At 39.7% G+C, this 20536-nt stretch overlaps 1 protein-coding gene across 3 annotated transcripts in view; it reads right to left on the bottom strand.

The window, feature by feature from the left end:
* Nucleotides 1–20536, bottom strand: part of ERp44 (Endoplasmic reticulum protein 44) — a 157127-nt gene that overhangs the window by 7349 nt on the left and 129242 nt on the right. For all 3 annotated transcript variants that reach the window (XM_067107863.1, XM_067107862.1, XM_067107864.1), the window contains 5 exons: nucleotides 20269–20384; nucleotides 18804–18969; nucleotides 11074–11194; nucleotides 4403–4528; nucleotides 2326–2447 (listed from right to left, as the gene is read on the bottom strand). In XM_067107863.1, the coding sequence (XP_066963964.1) occupies nucleotides 2326–2447; nucleotides 4403–4528; nucleotides 11074–11194; nucleotides 18804–18969; nucleotides 20269–20384 (651 nt within the window). The remainder of the gene's footprint in view (nucleotides 1–2325; nucleotides 2448–4402; nucleotides 4529–11073; nucleotides 11195–18803; nucleotides 18970–20268; nucleotides 20385–20536) is intronic.

The following is a 20536-nucleotide window of genomic DNA, read 5'->3' as shown; positions in this document are numbered from 1 at the left end:
ACTAATGATTATTTTCATAAAAACAAGATATGGCATAATATTTTGCTGTTGGGAAGTTGTAAACAATATGTGGCACCACCCTCGTGGCCACTCGACAAACTAATGGTGGCCGATTCAAAATCGAAAAGAACCATGGGAGTTCCTGGACCACAGAATGCCAATTTTAAAAGGTTCGACTCGACTGTAATGGATATAAACAATCTGAAAATTGGAAGAGATCAGAAAACAAGATAATGGAAGTCACTTTACTACCTTGCAGAAAACCAAGACAGATCCATAAAATATAACAAGGCATTTGTGGACAATGTTCTTGAAGGATACACTGTATTTGAAGAGTACTGAAGCAGCCAGAGAATGAACAGACCTCTTATTTTAGTGAGAATTAAATCCTCTTCAACAGCACTTTTTAACAACTACTGTACACCAGAGTGGAGTGGAGCTAGTGTTCCTGGAGACACGACAACAGGGACTGAGAACTGAAGACTGCACTATTTTAGAACTATTGCACTGCACATAGGTGACTTGTTGGAAATGTCATTTTTCAAGGGGACACTTGTAATAGTAGCCTCTTCCTACCCTGGTCGGTGAAAATTTAACCCAATTCTACAGTTTCTAAAGTTTACTGTAATACCCATAAAGAAATAGGGGATTGCCCAAAGGCTCTTGAGGGCTGAGGGCTTGTTGACTGGATAGGTATCTGGTGGCATTGAAAGAAAGAGGCATCTGCGTTGGATGGCAGACTGGCTAATCTGGTTAACCTCCAAGTGTGAAGACTAAGGCCCTTACACACGAGGACACTAGTGTCCGCCACCGGTATCGGACACTAGTGTCCTTGCTCAAGACACCGCCTGGCAACTAGTGAGCCACTCACACACCTTGATAGGCCGTATCCTTCCATCATGGGATGATGGTGGGTGTCAAACTGAGCATGAGAAGCTGGCCAGTGGGCAGCGGTGGCGGACACTGGTGGCTACGTGTGAAAGCTTCCATTTAAAACAATGCTTTGCAGTGAGTGGCGGCAACCTTCAGTGTCCGCCACGTGTTGCGGGAGCGAGACACCGAAATATCTGTTGCCCGGAAGTTGTCTGCTTGGGACACTGCTGTTGCCTCGTGTGAAAGGCTCCATTTGATAATATGGGAAGCAACTAGTGTCCGACACCGGTGGCGGACACTAGTGTCCTCGTGTGTAAGGGCTCTAAGGGTCTCTCAAAATCTCATGGAAAAAGTTGACAGAGGGTTGAGGGAACTGGACAAGAAAAGAATTTTTCAAGAGGTTTGTTGGAAGGCAAAGGAGCTCAGCATATCATAAATTACTCCAGGAGTCATTTCACGCAAAGATATAATCTACTCGATCAATAACCTCAGCTGACTTAAAGGATGAAATTCAAAAACTTCCAAACATTCCAAAGGTGTCTTACAGAATTTATATTTGAACCTTCAGGGTCATGGAAATAGTAGCTAAAATTAAGAAACATCTGGTTTAGCTACACGTTGATCAAACCAACATGAAGGACTCACAAAAATTATGTATCCCTTCCAAACCATGGCATGCAAAACAGTGACTAACGAAGTGTAATCTGAGGTAGGTAGTCATCCTGGCACACTACTACTTATGCTGTAAACCATAGGCGATGAAGTTAAACGTTAACAAAACTCAATGTCTGACTGCTATTAAGTCTAGGACACTGGATCCCTCTCCAGCAATTTTTCACTGACATGGTATCTTTACTTACATGCAACGTTTTTAGAAGTATAGGTATCAGTCTTTATTGAAAATTAATTTTGAGAACATATACAATCCATTCCTTTTTCAGTTAGCCAAAACAACAGGTAATGCAATAGACCTTTATGATTTTTGGTGAACTTATCATGTGGAAATGTTATTTTATTCTGCCTTGTTTGGGAAATTATTCCCTGGCTTGGCCTTCAGCAACTGATATGCATCTTAAAGCTGTCAGAGAAAGACCTGAGTTCTTTTAAGTTCTGTTTATTTCAACTGGTAAAAACATTTCTCTTTCCATAGTGGTCTGTGTTTCCTGTCAGGGTCCTTGGCCTTGTAGCATTCTTGTTCCCAATTAGGGTTGAAGCTTGGCTAATTATATCAATAATAACGGAGGGAAATCTTGCACAAGCACTAAGCAACCAAATTAAATAACAACTTGTTTGATACAAATATATTCCACTGAAACATCCGAAGAGGTTAAACTCAGAATATTCAATTAAAAGTATTTTTGTGCACATAAACTGTATAAAAATTAAGAGGTGCCATTCCAGCAACAAAGAATACTCTACAGTCTGTAAAATGTCACAAGAAGCTCAACATACCTGTGCTGGTTCCTCCGTTGTTTCAGGGTCTGGGCCGTAGTGGAATTCTCTGTGAAGCTTCCCACTGTACAGATCTGCTAAGAAAGCTTTCAGCTTACCAGGAACATATGCCTGACTGTAATCTACAAAAAACGGATCCAAATGTTCATAAGGTTACACACAATGTACATATAAATATATTAACAACTTTAATAATGCAATTTATTAAGGTTGTTATATCTCTACTAAATTTAGTAGTATGTTTAAAAAATTTTTTTATGATATATATGAAACATAAATTATATGAAGAAGGCACAACATTACATGATTTAAGAACGTCTGCAAGAAACTTATTTAGGTTTTTCTGATCATCTAAAAGTCATCACTAGATTCTATTTCACAAGATTAAAACTTTAGTATAATATTTCTTACATATAAATACAAAATTACTAATACTGTACTGTATTCATATTTCTTAAGAATATCTTTTATTTTTTTAACTCAAACTGATGTAGTATAGAAAAGTATTATGAGTATAATGGGTTGAAAATCTCATACCTATAACATTTTTTGTGGAGAGACCTATCTATTTGCAAGAGTCAAACAGTACAGCTGTATTAAAAACGATAATTATAATAAAACTTTTGTTTACTGTATCCAATCACAGAGTATACTATTGCATGTTTTATCATCATATTATCTATTGTATTACAGAATACAAATACTGTATTGCAATCAAGCACACTCGCATTTCGTAATGTTTACATCTCATAGTCTCAGCTGACTATTACAGTCCAACCTCCTAAATCCAGGAACCTTGGGACCAGGCCACTGCCAGACCACAGAAAATCCCAGAACATTAAATACATACCTAAAAAATGAAGACCCTATGTAAAAATAGTCTTGCAAGCTAATTCCACATACAAATAGCCTAGTTGCTGACTTAGCCTACTACTTGGCTAAGTTCTGACACTGCATTTTATTATTTTATTACTCATATTTTTCACTTCGTCATTTTATAACTTCATACTGTATAATTTCCTTTAAAATAGTGAACTTTATTTCATACAATTAGCCTACATTCCCGAGTTAGCCTAACTTTATTTACAAGAGCAACATACTTTAACAGTAAAGGTCTGATTTTGCCAGTTTCAGATTTCGCTTTCGCCTATTCCAAAACATTTTGCATCTTGCACATCATTTGTTTAATTCAGCTGCAGCTATAACCTGCTGCTTAAATTTTGTGGTATTCTTTCTTATAACATTCTCTACTGTAAGAATGAATAAAAATGTATTTTATTTTTAAACATGGAAGTTACCACTTAGAATTAGAAACTTTTAACAAGTTGGCAAATTTAATGCAAGTCTTAATAAACAAGCTATAGTTTCAGCAAATGACGTCAGCAAACAGAAATTTCTCGGTTCGGTTGTTTATGTCAAGTTGCTATTGTTTATAGTACCAGTGTTTTGCATGAAATACTAAGTGTTTGTTATTTATAAGAAATAGTAATGAATTATTAGACACACCACAAGTTTGGTTGAATGAATGACAATTTGTATTTAGCCTACTGAACTTGAGCTTCTAGGCCCACTGCATGGTCACAAAGCCAACTTAGATGTAATGTGCATTATCAGTGGGAATCTACTAAAGCTGAGACAGGCATGAAAAGCCAACCCTAGCATATTTATCAAAATGAAACTTGCAAATTAAGCACAGCCTAATGTAATCTACCAAAAATGCAACTTCCATAACATATGATAAACAGTACAGTAGGACCTTGATCCATGAACACATTAATCCACAACCACAAATATATATAAAAATGCTGTTTGATTCACGAACTCATTTTTGAAACACGAACATGGTCCAATGGCCAAAATTTGAAAAATGTAAAGAAAACACATTGGGAAAGACTGGGCATAGTTACAACTTGGGAAATGCCTGGAATACCAGGAAGGTGGTGGATGGATAACTGAGGGTCAAGAGAGTACTTGTCTTTTTTATCAACAAAAGACTGTCTGGGACATCATTATGAGCAACAATTACGGGCATTTATGACTGATGGCGCTGTTATGAACAATACGAAATATTTCTCACCTGGGAAGAGGTACATGTGTCTGAAAGAATCAATAGCAATGAGAGGGAGATCCTTCTTAGATTTGCCAAGATGATGCAAAGGATGTGCAAACTGAACCCCATCAGCTGTCAAGAAGTTCACATTCTCTGGAAGAAAAAGTATATAAAAATTTGGTGAAATATATGGCTTATTACTTTAATTGCTAAGTATATGGAGGCATAAAGTGCACTTAACATAAGAATAGAATACCTGTATAGAATTTAGCATTTAGGTCAAAGGCCAAGTGTTGGGACCTATGAGGTCAGGAATGAAAGGGATTGCAGCTAGGGGCCGAAGGGACACTGAGTGTGAAGAACCTTAAGTAATGCCTACAGTGCCCGCAGAAGGTGCACTGACAGCACTATCCCCTTATAGGGGCATTCAACATATGTCACAATATCAAAATTTTGACCATTTTCTAGATCTTACCAGACATACAAGCTACCCTGATGAAAAGTAACAAATGTTAGCTACCTAACTGTTGGTCATTCAAGATCAAAATTTTGTAGCTGTTCATTTATGGTGTGATGAAAACCAAGAAATTTGAAATCAAGATTACTTTTATTCCATAAAACTGTCTCATGTTATAAAATTAAAAGCAATATACATTGTTTGCAAAGACAAAGAAGATGTAACATCCCAACTAAGTAATTCCTGGCCCTATGATTGTTGGTGTAAGAGTTTAAACACCGTAAACATGAATGGTGCCAAAATGTAACAGAAATATTTTACTAATAAGTAGATCTTAAAAGAGGGAAGCATAGATTTCAAGTTATGAAAAGTATAGAGGTTCCGGGCTATTCCACTATCGCTATATGGTCAAAATTTTTATGTCTAACACTACCACCAAAATAAAAACAATACAATGGAGGAAAATATGTGATTAATTTTCATGAACGTAAACAGCATTTGCATCACTACAGTTGACAATATTGACGAAATTATAAAGAACAGTTGACGAGTATATTTGTTACATTCCTAATGCATAAATCATATAGAACACTTATTTTCAATCTGAAAGCTGCCAGACACAAATTCTTAAAAAAGTCTTTTGTGGGCTTCCTTTATTGTTATGGAGAAGAAAAAAAATTGTAATTGTGTTTATTGCCTTTATATCTCCCACAATTTATTTTTACATTGATTTTGATTCATCTTTTTTACTTTTACTGCTGCTGTTCTGGCCCTTTCTACATCTGATGTCTTGGCTGCGCTGAAATAATCAATTAATCCTTTTACTGCCATGTCAGATGCACCTGCTTTGCCATATTTCTGCTGTGGTTGATGTTCCTTCTGCTGCTGTTAAGCTTCCACCCGTACCATGTCTTCCAGCCAGTGCATATTAGCAAGCTAAAAATCATTCCACCTCTTAGGTTTAGCCATCTTACATCATTTACTTCTGTGGATCATGCTGCAGTTGTAGTCCAGGAAGAAGTTATGCCACCCCCAAAGCATGGTATTCTTAAGGAGGCTTTTTCAAAGGATCACTATCACTTCTTCTGACTGTCATCGTAGTTATGGTTCCAGCAAGTCTAATGATGCAGCCAATTAACATTTTTCCTCCATGATCATGACCTTGCTTCCTGTGCTTAGTTAGGGAAGGCTTCTACTACCAACCTGTTACTGGAAAGTTGTCAAACCTTGAAGAACAGGCTTGTCACAGTCATCATTCCAGCATGTTTGATGATGCAGTCATAACAGAGTCTTCTTCAAAAATCATGACCTTACTCCCTGCACTACCAGTGCTGAAAGGAAAAGGCCACTAGCAGCCTGTCTCAGTAGAGTTGTCACACCTTAGCTTGAAGGCTTGTCGCAATCATGGTTCCAGCAATTCTGATGATCTTCATCCAACATCATGACCTTGCTGCCTGAACTGCCAGTGCAGAAAGGAAAGGCTTAAAGGCTTCCCTTAGCAGCCTGTTAGGGGAGAGCTGTCATACCTTTGCAAACAGGACCTTTGGAAATTCCTATTCTTTTTCACACTTTCTTTCTCTAAGTATAGGACTTCCTCTTTCTAGCCAACATAGAGTTCTCTATTGCCTGAGTTTTCCCTGGCCCCTGTGACCACTGACAGGAGGTACTCATCCAACCATTTCTAAGATACCCTCATCTGCTGCTGCTCCAGTCACCCAAAGAAATAAAGACACTAGCAGCAGTGTATGACCTGCTCACTACTGCAATTAACAACATCATGACTGATGTGACACTTGAGAAGTAAGGCAGAGGAACTTCTGGAGGATACGATCACCTGATGGTTGCCCCACCTCTCTTTTCTCCTGTCTGATTCATTGGGAAAGTCTTCGATTCTGAACATTAGAATGGTAGTCTATATCCTGGCCAATCATGATGATGATGCAACAAAGAACCTCTCTCCATTCCTGTCCTCCTCTGACATTTAAAAGTCTTGGACCTCCCCCAAGAGAGAAGTTACAGAATTATCAAGAGAAGGAAATGGCCAAGCAATAAGGGCAGCTATGGAATGGAATGTAAAATTTTGGCAAAAGGCCAAGCACTAGGACCTATGAGGTCAAGCAATCTGAAAAGGAAATCGAGAGTAAAAAGGTTTTAAAGCTGTAACATGAGGAAAACCTCGCATTTGCACTATGAAACAATCATTAGGAGAGGGTGGAAAGTAAGATGGAAGAAAGAGCATGTGAATGGAGGTACAGTAAAAGGAATGAAAGGGGGTTGCAACTAGGGGCCTAAGAGACACTGCAAAGAACCTCAAGTAATGCCTACAGTGCACCATGAGAGGTGCTCTGACAGCACCACTCCTTTAAGGGGATAAGGGTAGCTATGGCCAAACTGGTACTCCAATCTTCAGAAAACCTTTAATACCAAACAGAAGCAGTTATCCTTCTTCTCTGAGCAGATCAAGGCAGCTAAGGGCTGTATCTACTCCTCCAAGAAGGCCATGCCCTAATCCTTCCAAACACACATAGTTGGAGAGATGATGCTTGCCCTGTCATCTAAGGATAGGATATCAGCCTTCAACTCAGCTTATGGCTCAAGGAGGAAGGATAATATGAAGCAGTAATTCTGTACACCCAAGCAGACAATTCTTCGGAAAAGGGGGCTCGTCTCCAGAAATTCTGCCGACAAGTCCTATTACTAATATCATGCTCAATACTTCACAGGAAGCATGGCAGCAGGCAAAAGAGGTTGAGGGTCTTGGATGAAGTGGACTTGATGATCAAAAAGCAGGAAATAAAGCTTCTTTAGTAATCTGTTTCTGGTCTCAATGGGAGGTTGAGCCCAATCATTGATCTGGATCTGGTGAATGAATTCCTTCAACAGACTAACTTCAGGATAAAGACTGTGGAGTCACTCCATCAAAAACTGGGACTTCTCATATCGCTGGACCTCCAGCGTACAACTTTTATATTGTGATACATCATGCTCCAAAGAAATACATTCATTTCATCTGGAGGGGGGAGATGTTTAGTTCAATGCCCTGTGTTTCAGCCTGGCAAAGTTCAAACAGATCTTCACCCAGAATTTGCGCATGTATAAGTCTGGGTACGCAAGTCCAGAAGAAGGCTGCAGAGATATCTGAATGACCAGTTGGTAGAGACAGCACCAGAACCGTCTTTATAACTTTGTCAGTATGGAGATCACCACTTTGACAAAGCTAATTCACATTTCAGCAAATAACTATTACTGAACTCTGAGTTCCAATGCCAGCAACCTGTGGCAATCCTAGATGCTCACCCTGTTGCAGACTTTAAGGATATGCCATTGTATGTTCACTGGTAGTCCAGGCCCACATCACTTGAAATAAGTGTCCTTCTGGATCTTTGAGCTCTGTAAGTCTTCCTATTCTGGATAAAATGACAACCTGCTGGGCACAATATATCAAACAGGTTAGCAAGAACCTGACTGGAGGAGGTAGAGAAAAAGATATACATCAACTTGCTGGAACTAGAGGCTGTGTTCTTATATCTCCAAGGTTGCTGGAATAATGATAGACAACTCCATAACAGCAGCCAATCAAAAAAACTAGGGAGGGCCAAAAACCAAATCTCTGTCATCTACCAATTTAAACTGTGGGGGAAGCCCACCTGCACTGAAATTGTTCCTAAGCTTCATGTTAGGAAATTTAATTCTCATCACACAAATTCCTGCTGAGGGAAAAAGGTTCTGCCTTCAGACTAGTCACTTGATCTGGAAGTCTCCAAGTTCCTAGTGGACCTGTTCATGGCTAATCTGAACCACCCGCTTTTAGTTTAATACTCAGCACAGCCTAAAACAGTAGACAGGAAATCTGATGCCATGTCAAACATCTAGCACCTTCCTTCCATTCAGCATGATCAGGCATAGGCTACCCATTGATGGGGACTCAAACTGCACTAAGGCAACCTTGATCATACTGCTTTGGCTACAAGCAGGACTGGCTTGTGGACCTCCTTCAGTTGAAAGTGAACCATCCCACGAGCCTACCAACAAACAGAGGCCCAGTGCAGATAAACTTGACTGGCTTGTGGACCTCCTCCAGTTAAAAGTGAACCATCCCAGGAGCCTACCAACAAACAGAGGCCCAAAGTAGATAAACTTCACAATTCACAATGAGCGATACAGCCTGCACATTCACATCTGGAAATTATCAAGCGAGATCTCAAAGGCTGCTGCTGCATTCATTGCCAGTTCCTGCTAACCTTTGACTCTAAAAATACTACCATGCAATGCAGAGTAGTTTCTACAGTCAGCATAGTGAGATATAAATCTGCTTTATCCTCCAATCCAGTTACTGCTGAATTCTTCCCCAACCTTAGCCTCCAGAAGCAGCACCTGGTTTTTGTTAAGAACGATTACAGATACAGAGGAACCCTTTCTCATGCTGAAACTCTGAGGCACTAAGGTGACTATGTTTAAGGATCTGAAAAAGCTCACCTATCACTCTAAAATAGCTTCCTTATAAGTCAACACAGCTGCCCAAGTGGGAATTTTCCTTAATCCTTTGCAGTGGTACTAACATTCCCTAAGAATTGGTTTAAATGTGCCTTCAGCACCTATGAAAAACATCTTCCGGTCTGTCTTCCCCTCTTCAAGAGTGAGCTTACTACATCCCATGTCAAGAGGTTACCCAAACCAGTAGTTTGTCTTCTGACTTTGTTGCCAAGACTTGGAATGTCCTGGCTTTTATGTACGTTAATTCAGAGGACCTTCTTTGTCAAGTAAGAGCCAACTACCACAGCTTCATGAGGACAAGACATCTTCAAGGGAGACCACCTAGGATTCTTCTGGTCCTGAAACCAGCTGAGACATGTCATCCTTCAGGCATGTGTTAGTTTCTTAAGACAAGGCTAGTAAGGTAAGATCAGGGTTCTTATGACTTCCACAGCCTTTACAAGAACACTTGAAATCATGGTTTTTTTTTTCTTAAATGCATATACTTGGTGATGACTTTCAATTTTCATTAATTCTTCCTTAGATATTATATGAACAAGGGGGTGGGATTGAACTCCTTGGGCCACTTATTTCAAATGAACAAAATTTACCAGCTTAGGAAGATTTAGAGCAATCCTTTTCCTCCTCCATTTAACCATCACCATTGCTCATAACTCATTTGTTCACATGAAGTGAACTCTTCCTGGGTTAGCAACTAAATCTTACCCGCATGGTTAGTTGGTTTCTGACCCCTTCTTGGTATTTCATGGGCACAAACTTCTTGGTTTACTCTCAAGGTATTCTACTTGTTACAATCAACATGAGAATGCCTTTTCTGAGCTTGGTTCTTGGTCCCCTGAACCACTAGATCATTGTGAAAGTCTCAGAATTTGTACTTACTGAAGTAACACCTAAACTGTGACGGATATCTAATGATGATGATAAAACGGATATCTAATGATAATGATAAAACAAGTTAAATTTCTATAACATAAAACACTTGCAGAAACCCACCACATACAAGGGAACCACTTCCAATCCCCCCATTCTTTCTTTGTCATATCAAACTTATGTAAATACTGAGGAAAGTTAATACCTACCAATGGGTTAAAGGCATGTTTGTGTGAGCAGCACTTCTTAGCTCAATTGCTACTTCTGTCAACAAGACATAAGAATAGACTTTTTGACTTTTTGACCCACATATTTGGGTTTTTATGAAAACATGGTTGTACAAATCAATACTGTACAGTATATTTTTACAGTTTTTGGTGGCTCAGAATATAGCAAAATCTATAACCATTGGTATTGTGTTCCAAATCCTTTCATCTTGACTTCTGCTGCATAGACTGATGGGATGGTTATCCCAATATCCTTACCTAATCCAGCCATGATGCAAACATAAACATGGAGGGGTTTACCCATGAATAATAAAGCATCAAGAAAACATTTTAAACACTGTAAAGAAAAAAAATGTGGGATGAACTTCTGGATCTAGCCCTGATCAAGGACTACTATGAGCACTATCGTTTCTGATGCATAAACATTACGGGATACAGTGGCTTGAAGGGTATCCTCCAGTGGGCTCTGTAACTTCTATTTTCCACAAATGTAAATGTCTTCTACAAAAAATAAGGTGAATCTTACCCTTGAAATAGATTAACCTTGAACCTACCACAAATTTTTTATTACAGTTACAAATCGCTCATTTCCATGTCTAAGAAATAAAATCAACTACCTACACACAAATAACAATGCTGACATAACTTACGCTTCTGATCTGCTAATTCTTGCTGAACCAAAGCTGTGAATTTCTTAATGCTCTCAGTATCCTCTGGATTATGAAAGAGGATCAAAAATGGTAATCCCTCTTCAGTAAGTTCCTCTGCATTCTGGAAAAGAAATCTAAAATCAGTTTTCATGATCTATGGAAGTCAAAAACACTATATGCTCTAAACACTCTAAGACAAATGAAATTACAACTTTCAACAATGCATCAATAGCTAAAAACTAAACATTTGCTTAATATTAGTCCATGAACTACTACTGTGCTGTACAAATTAAATGCATGGTCAAAAAGACAAATAACCAGTTTGTGTGGGTTACCCTCAGCTCATTAGTGCAAGATATGGCAAAAGATTTTGGGTAGAACACACTCATTTAAATTATATTGTACAATGGTTTAATGTTATTATTTTTGTCAATACATTCTTATAAAAATATGAAACTGAACATTGAGAATCTTTGCCAATATGATGTTTTATACAAAAGATGCTTAATACCATTAACAGGAAGATTGCCATGCACTGAGCAGCAGGTGGTCAATGAACACAGATTTCTGACAGATAAAACTTCATACAGTTTTCTTATGTAAACTGAACAACTTGCCGAGCTGTAACTACATCTCGCTGCTTAACAAATAGGTGATGAACTCAGCAATATTACATCTCCCTATACAGAAATAATTACTTAAAACATTACAAAAATGATGCTCAGGCTAGTGCCTATTCACTGGCATATATAAACCAAACTCCAAAGGTCCGACAAAATTAATTCAAGAACCTACTAGAGACACAAATAACTTCAAGACCATGGCCATTTGCTCACTTTACACACACACACACTCATGATCAGAAGACATTATTCTTTACCAATAACAACACTACTAACCTTGTAATGCAGAAATTAAATTCAAAGAAAAAAGTTTTGTATGTGTGCAAAGACTGCATTATACAAACCCTACAATTTTTGCATAGATATATCTCAGCACAAGTTAGGTCAGTCATTAAAGCTTGTTGACAAGTTAGCCATGCACTAGGTAAGTGAGGGGGTGGGAGTATCAACCCTCATTGGTAAATAGGATCAAATGCAGAGATGGATGATGGTTGGATTAAAAAACGTCAAGTGCTTGTATGTAGGAATGCACCTGATCCTAAAATTGTGATTTGTTCCTACAACTATAATACCCTTCATCTTTTGTTACAGAAAGAAACTCCTTAGAGGTGAGATTTTGTCACACAGAACTAAGACTTGCACTGTTCCACAGAACTCAGAATGTCAGGTTATCAACCTCAGCCAAATGCCATACAGACTGTGCCTACTTTGAGACACTGGAGAGATGGCTCATCACTACCTGAAAATGCTATTTTCGAGTTATGTGGACAAGCAGAGGAAGCCTCTCCTGTAACCTTTACAGTATGGTATAACCAATGCAAGAGGCTGACAGGGCCCCATGCCAGTTGGTTCGTCAATTTGAAACATACTCTATGAGGGATTGAAGGGAACTCTCTCTCCAGTCTAAAGTATGGAAAAGCAAGGTTGGTAGGTAACAAAAATCATCAGCCCAGGGATGAATAATAAAGCTCAGCAGAGCAAACCCACCTTGTAGAGTGAGTGGCAAAAACAGGTAGTCAGAACAGATAGTGGGGCACAACAGATAGGATGGAACCTGTCATCTCTGTACAAGCCCAACCGCAAACCAGATCTCAAGACAATGGTCAAGTATATGTTAATGTCTAATATTAGAGAGAAAACTGTAAAGGATCACAAAAAAAGGGATCAATATCAAGCACCCATGAACATCCCAGCACACTTGGCAACAGAGGATGTAGCAATGTGGCGGAATTCACACCCACAAACAACACAACACGCAACACTCACCCTGATCTTCGGTTGCTGGAGATGGATAAGGTCCACGGTCGCCAATCACAGCACACAACCACAAAACAAAAACTTAAACCGACCCTCCACCAACAACGAACAAACAAAAAAAAAAAAGAAGAGACACATGAACCATTAATGTTGGTACCAAAAAAACAGACGAACTCCCCGTTCACTTTCAAGGTTGGACCTCAACTGCGCAAGACTTCCCCAAAACCGAAAAATTCCCGGCAGACCGACAGACAGACAGACAGCGCTGTAAAAAAACAACCAACCACCAACAACTCGAACCACTCTCTCTCTCAATTACACTCTCTCTCTCTCTCTCTCTCTCTCTCTCTCTCTCTCTCTCTCTCTCTCTCAAAAACGTTGGGAAATGCTAAATAAAAACAAATTTCTTCATCCCTTAAATTTCTCCCCCCTTTTTAGCATTTCCCAACCAACACCTTTCACACCTCTTTCAAATCGCCTTACGCAACACCCACGGATGCTCACTAGCAGGTCCTCTAGATCGCGTTCGATGGCACGCAATCATTCTCTCAGACTCGCTCTCTCTTCCAGCAACATTCAGATTTACATTTTCTCCTCCATTCTCTCTCAGATTCACGCTATCTTCTTCACTATTACCACTCTCAATTTCATCCACAATCTCATCTATACCCTCTGACTCGTTCCCAAATACCTCCCCAATTCTTCAACTAACCTTCCCATTTCTTGACCTTTCCAATTCTTGCAACGATTCATTCATGCTTTCAATCACTGTATATTACTGCTACGCTCTCTTACTCTTACACTTTCGCTCACCTCCAACCGTTCACTAACCCTACATGTTCAGTCAACTCAGTTATATCAAACCCGCATATGCTATCGTTCTATCCATACCATCCCATTCATCCGTATTACACGCTTTATCACTCATTTCCACTTTGGCACTCACACCCCTATCACACCACCTACGACCATTCAGTTTACTTACGTTCTTCCCTTTCTTACGTTTTCTACCATACTCTATCAAAACAAATTGCTGATCCTCATGCAACAACCCCTCACGTACATGCATCACATGCACCGCTTGCATCCTGGAGGATCCACCCATTTGAACCCCCTTCACACTCAGTTTCCCGAATTCGCTGTCACAGTCACCCTCTTTCGTCTACATACACTTGATACATGCCCTTCCATTCCACATTCGACACACTTCGCTCTCGGTTCTGAACACATTCTCGCATAATGCCCATTCTTACCACAGTTGCCACATATTACATTCACTCGAGTACCCCTACAACCATTAGCAATATGACCCACCTGTCCGCACCTGTAGCATTTAACCCCATCTTTCGTACACTCCCTTACCAAATGTCCCGATTGCCCACACCAAACACGCTCCTAAAGCCCACCTACACTCATTCTTTGTATGTCCTTCCTTTCCACATCTAAAACACTTAGCTCGACTTCCACTCACCAACCTTCCCCTTTGTACACTACTATCCCTAACCCGTCCAACCCGTTGTTCCCTTACAAACCCATCATTCATCCTCACTGGCACCTCCACATTACTTGCTCTTACACTCCTATCTATTACACTATCAGCCATTCTCAATGGGCCCCTCAACACTGCATCCCTAAAGCTTCCAAACTCTGGCACTCTCTCATCTACCCCAGCCCTTACACTTACACTTCTACTCTCTTTTATAACCCTGTCAAGCTCATAATCTTCTACAATTTCCAAAATTTCTCCCAAAGTCAACCTTTCATTCGTCCATCTTTTCTTTTCCTTCCGTTTCAAGTTCACAAATTCCCTAACTCCATCTGGCACTATCCCTAACAACTTCCGTACTAACTCCTTACATTCATCTATCCCATCATCTCCAAACTTCTTCCTTGCCAACGTCTCCAGCCTACAAGCATACAGACAAGGTTTCCCCAGCTTTCATTCTTGCCTCATCAAATTCATTCTTCCTCTTATACTTAACACTCGCTTTCATACGCCTCGCTTGCTCAACTAGTCTAGCTTTCACCTTGTCATACTCAACATCTCCCACACTCATAATAACCCTATACATATCAAGCAAAACCCAGTCAAATATTCTCCTAATTCTCGTGCCCACACTCTCTTACTCTCCCCGTATTTTATCCTGACAAAACCTTTCATACTCCCTAAAGAAATCATGCACATCCCTACTTCCATACTCATTATACCTTTCACACCGGGTACCTCCCTCACATACATAGCCTTTCTCACTTCTTTCTCACTTTCACTCTCACTTCAGCTACTTTCACTCTGTCCTTTCATACCCTCTTCCAATACAAAGAGTCCACTTCCGCACTTACATTCATCTTACTCATTACACTCTTCTTCCCCTCTTTTTATCCACTTTTATCCACTCACCTCCATCCACCTCACTATCACTACTGCCTTCACCCTCTCCCTTCTTTCCTGCCTTTCCCACTTCCTTACCCTTCTTACCAATTTCCTTTCCCTTTCCCTTCTTCCCTTTTCCTCCCCTGACTTATCCTTGCTTTCCCTCCGTTCCTTCCCTTGCTTTTCATTCCCCTTTTCCTTACCCTGCCTTTCATTCTCTCGTTTCTTACTTCCTATTTCCACATCACTTTCATCACTCACGCTTCCATTCACTTCTTCCTCCTTTTCTTTCTCTCTTGCCCCTTCATACGTTCCAGAGGACCTGCCTCCAACAGCCCCTTCTCCAAAACCACCCTTGAACCTACCTTTCATCATTTCTTCCACACTTTTCATCATTCCCTCCAACTTTTTATCCATCCTCTCTTCCATTCTCTCTTCTGACTCTTTCATCTCCCCTTTCATTTCTTCTTTTGCACTTCTTAGCATTCCCTCCACCTCCAACTGACTCCTCAATCTCTCATTCTCACCCCTCAACCACGTATTCTCCTCTCTCAACCTTACCAGTTCCTCTTCCATCCTTCTCTTCAGTCACACTACCAGCCACCAATCTCACTTGCAGCTGCAATACCAGCTGCCCCACGTTGGGCGCCAAATATTATGTGGCGGAATTCACACCCACAAACAACACAACACGCAACACTCACCTGATCTTGGTTGCTGGAGATGGATAAGGTCCACGGTCGCAATCACAGCACACAACCACAAAACAAAAACTTAAACCGACCCTCCACCAACAACGAACAAACAAACAAAAAAAAAAAGAAGAGACACATGAACCATTAATGTTGGTACCAAAAAAACAGACGAACTCCCGTTCACTTTCAAGGTTGGACCTCAACTGCCCAAGACTTCCCCAAAACTGAAAAACTCCCGACAGACCGACAGACAGACAGACAGCGCCGTAAAGCGAACTCCAACAACCGAACCACTCACAACGACAATTACTCTCTCTCCCGACAGACAGACAGACAACGCTCTCTCTCTCCAACAACTCCACTCTCAACGACTCTCTCTCTCTCTCTCTCTCTCTCAAAACGTTGGGAATGCTAAATAAAAACAAATTTCTTCATCCCTCTATAGCAACCATGCAGGTAACCAAGCAGCAAAGCAAACTGGTACTGAACAGTAAAAGACACAGTAACCAAATACCATCGTTGTCCAAATCAATACCAAGCATACATAAACTGACTTAGTAATCAAAATATCAGAACAATAACAATACTGGTCCAGGGTAGATAATATGCACAGACATGAGTGGTGGCCATGCACATGTAGCACCCACCACACCTACTGTCCAAACCAGACCTAAATACTCAACTCAAAAGGATCATGCCACATGACATAGGCAAGGGCAGCACCAGCACATATGGTGTGTAGGTGTCATGGTCATAGATAATATCACACAAACCATGTCAACCATGATCACCAGTACACCACAACAGAGGGCCATCTGCATAGAAACCAAACAGCAAACTGATGGGTCCCTGCCTGGGTAACCAGAAATGGCACTGTTCATAAGCAAAAGACAAGTACAGGCATGGGAAGTACATCAATGAAGCTATGCACATACATGAGCAGCACTGGACACAAGCAGTTAACAACCATGAGTAATGCTAAACACGAATGGTGCACAAACACAGCACTGGAGTACCACTGAGAAACTCCTGTCTGCACATGTCATCAACCACAAACACACCTGGACCCTAGTTCTTTGTGGTCCTGGACTATTTGTAGACAATGAAAACCCGTATAGGTACATGCATGACGAGGACTTTAATCTTCAGGATGGAACCTGTCAATGTGCATGTCCTACAGTACCCAAAAACCAGTGACCATGTACCATGAAGAACAATATCAGACACAATAAACGGCAACCCATGGACACACACGACATACAAGCACAAAGCATATCAAAAGCCAAACACTCTACTGGAAAGGAATTCATCCACAGAAAAGTACCAACCACAAAACCTGTGGAGCAGCAAAATGCTGTAGCAAGTGAAATTACCATCACAGTAACCACCCTGGAGATTTGAGATTGTAACTAAGCAATTCCAAAGAACCTGAATGGTATGGTCACAGAAGGGGCCTTATCTTCTAAATACCTCTGGATATACCACATGAGAAGAAACTGGTCTGACAAACACAAAGGGATTCTTGGCTAACAGCTTTCTCCTGGATCTTTGGTCATGGTTACTGGCAAGCCAGGACAGACAGAGAGGGTGAGAAAAAGACATGGTAGAACTTGAAGGCAGAAGGAAAGGAAAATGAAGAACACACCGTTTCTTCCACCAAAATACCTGCCTTTTGTTCAACCTTCTGCTGCAAACAGTGAAAGCCTGCCATCAGAAAGGTGTTGCTGAAGCAGGGACCCAAGGGCAGGGGCTTTATAACCTAGGACATAAGGCTGGCCAGGAAGGCTCCAACTACCATGGCTCTAAGAACAGAAACTTCACAGACAACCACAGCAGAGGCAGTCAAAGACATATAGCCATGATCACACTCCCAGTTCTGCATAGATGGAGCATACACTTCATGGCATTCCAAACACTCCTAGGCACTGAAAGTTATATAAGGAGAGTCAAGTAGTATAAAAGTAGTCATGACTCCCCAACTGCCAAAGTGTTAAGGAAAGGAGGATAGGAATTTTGGAAAACAACACCAACTATCAAGAGGATCAACCCAACAGTCAGTAATACACTCACAACTAAACTCACTACTTGTTCTCTAGCTTCGGTCCCATAGCTGAGCAATAATAGCAACTCCTGCATGAAAAGGGATGCTCACAGAATCTCCCAAAGATAACCTTGAAATGACTCCCAATTACCCCTCCAAAATCAATCCAAGGGCCAAACCAGGTGAAGGCATTAAGGGAATATGGTAATCCCTAGTGCACTCCTACAACAGAACTTCGCACAAAAAGTCCACCCATGCAGATAAAACAATGCATGAGAAGAACATTAGTAATTAGAGAAACTGTGTTTAACACAAACCTAAATCTTACTGTAAGGATACGGGTGATTCTTGTATGATATCACTTTAAAAGAAAATACATCTAGCCTAAAGACCCTCAACACGCAAAATAATGAAAAGTTACAAGTTGCCAAAATAAAGAAAAACACTTTGTGTTCTAGCTTTGTTACACAGCTGCAATAGACACCTTGACTCAAGTATGGATGAACAAGAAGTGAGTGACAGTCTAGTGAGGGGTAGTAACCACCCCCTTCCTCAACTGACACCTTGTCAACAAGCTTCAACAACCAAACCGGCTTGCACTGAAGTACATCCACATAAGAGATGAAGGTTGTATTCTCATTGTAACAAATATACAGTATCTGTACATTAGTGCTGAACAGCTTGAGCATAATCTCAAGCCCACAAAAATATCTTTGTTTAAATGCAATACAGTTTATAAATACCTGGAAGGTGATTTCTCGAACAAGAGGAATACATCGCTCTGTTGCCCAAATTGAGACTTCATCAAAGGAATTGATATCTCCAGTGAAAGCATCATCTTCTTTAGACATGCCTGCTTTAAAAGCAATAATGCTCTCACCAGGTGGATGCATACTACGCACAGTTTCTCTGAAACAGTTGAGAACAATAATTAATTAAGACCTGAAAACATAATACTAATTTTCTAGTCAATTCCTTGACACAAAAACACACACAATACAACCTAAACTAGACAAATTATCCACCAATTATGAAAAGTTTTCTGCTTTTCAAGTAATGTTCTATATTTCATATATGGGTCAACCAAATAAAAACTTTTCTAGATGGTAAACAAAACTAAAGACCTTTTCAAATTAGAATCTAATGCCTGACTATTGAAGGTCAAAAAAAAAAAAAAAAAAAAACCCTATGAGTAAACATCAGTTTTAACAACTTGTGTGGCACATTGTAGGTGACACTTTTTATGATTCTTTGCCATATACCTTCAGCCCTACTACACTGCTTTATGCACTTTATTATTCATTCATCTGCTCCCTTAGGTTTCTTCCTATCTAACTTATTAACTACCTTGAAGGAAGCACTTCATTTTCATTATCCAACAATTAATTTTACCATTTAATTCTTCAAACATTCTGAAGACTCAGTGACATTTCATCTGTGTATATTAATGGTGGGTACTTATACAACTATTCATTTTATCATGTACAATAAATTATTCAATACACTGCATGACATTCAACACTTTATTATAAAAGAGGCATGTTAATGAGTTTGGCGACATATAAGTGTTCTAAGCAAGTTTACAATAAGGTTGGCTAGGTTATGTATTACGTTAAGATCAGTGTATTAAAATATATCTTAACATATTTTTACCTTACAATAGGTTTATCAGAATGTAACACTATTGTAGCTTAGGGAGCGTCTGTACTAAAAAAAATACTAATCCTAATGGTAAATGTCTTAACCATAACAGTTAACCTCAACGGGGACCAACCCAGCATCATTACCTCGTTGAAGATACACCACCAGAAAATCATAAAACTCTCAACATTTATTATAACCCCAACACTAAATGAAGCATTGTGCTCAGATAATTCCAATACAATTAAAGGAAAACAACTACAAACAAGAACATGAAAACCTATTAATTGCCAAGAATAGAGAACTAAACATTCAAAATGAAGAATTCACTTAATCACCAAAAAAAAGGCAAAACAGTGAAAATAATTAAAATAGTTTGGAATATGGATGAAAAATGTTGAAGGAAAAATAAAAAAAAGAGGACAAAACTCCTTGCAATCCTCATTGAGGAACAGCCTCAGAAAACTGCTCAGCTGTCAATAGCAAGACACAAAAACTACAAAGCACTATAGCAACTGTTCATTCATGTCTGTGACAATTATACAAGTACTGCACACATACACTTACCCAAAGCCAGCAAGAAACTGACAGTCATCTTTCAGATTGATAGCCACTTTTCGGAAAATGCCATACTCTGGAACTTCAGTATTTTCAAAGTAACCTATCACAGTCCTCTTGGTTTCCTGTGGATGATAAAAATACAGAAAAAACACATGAATTTTAAACGTTATAAAGAAACCTATCACATCTTGTTTTTCTTTAAACAACAATAGGTAAACAAACTTCTAGGTTTACAAAGTTCCCTTGGTTATCAGTAAATCATAAAAAATCAAAT

This window comes from Macrobrachium rosenbergii, chromosome 8, assembly GCF_040412425.1.
Source record: "Macrobrachium rosenbergii isolate ZJJX-2024 chromosome 8, ASM4041242v1, whole genome shotgun sequence".
In the NCBI taxonomy this organism is placed as follows: Eukaryota; Metazoa; Arthropoda; class Malacostraca; order Decapoda; family Palaemonidae; genus Macrobrachium; species Macrobrachium rosenbergii.
The sequence above is the reverse complement of the archived record's forward strand: the minus strand, read 5'-3'. Positions and strand labels throughout refer to the sequence as shown.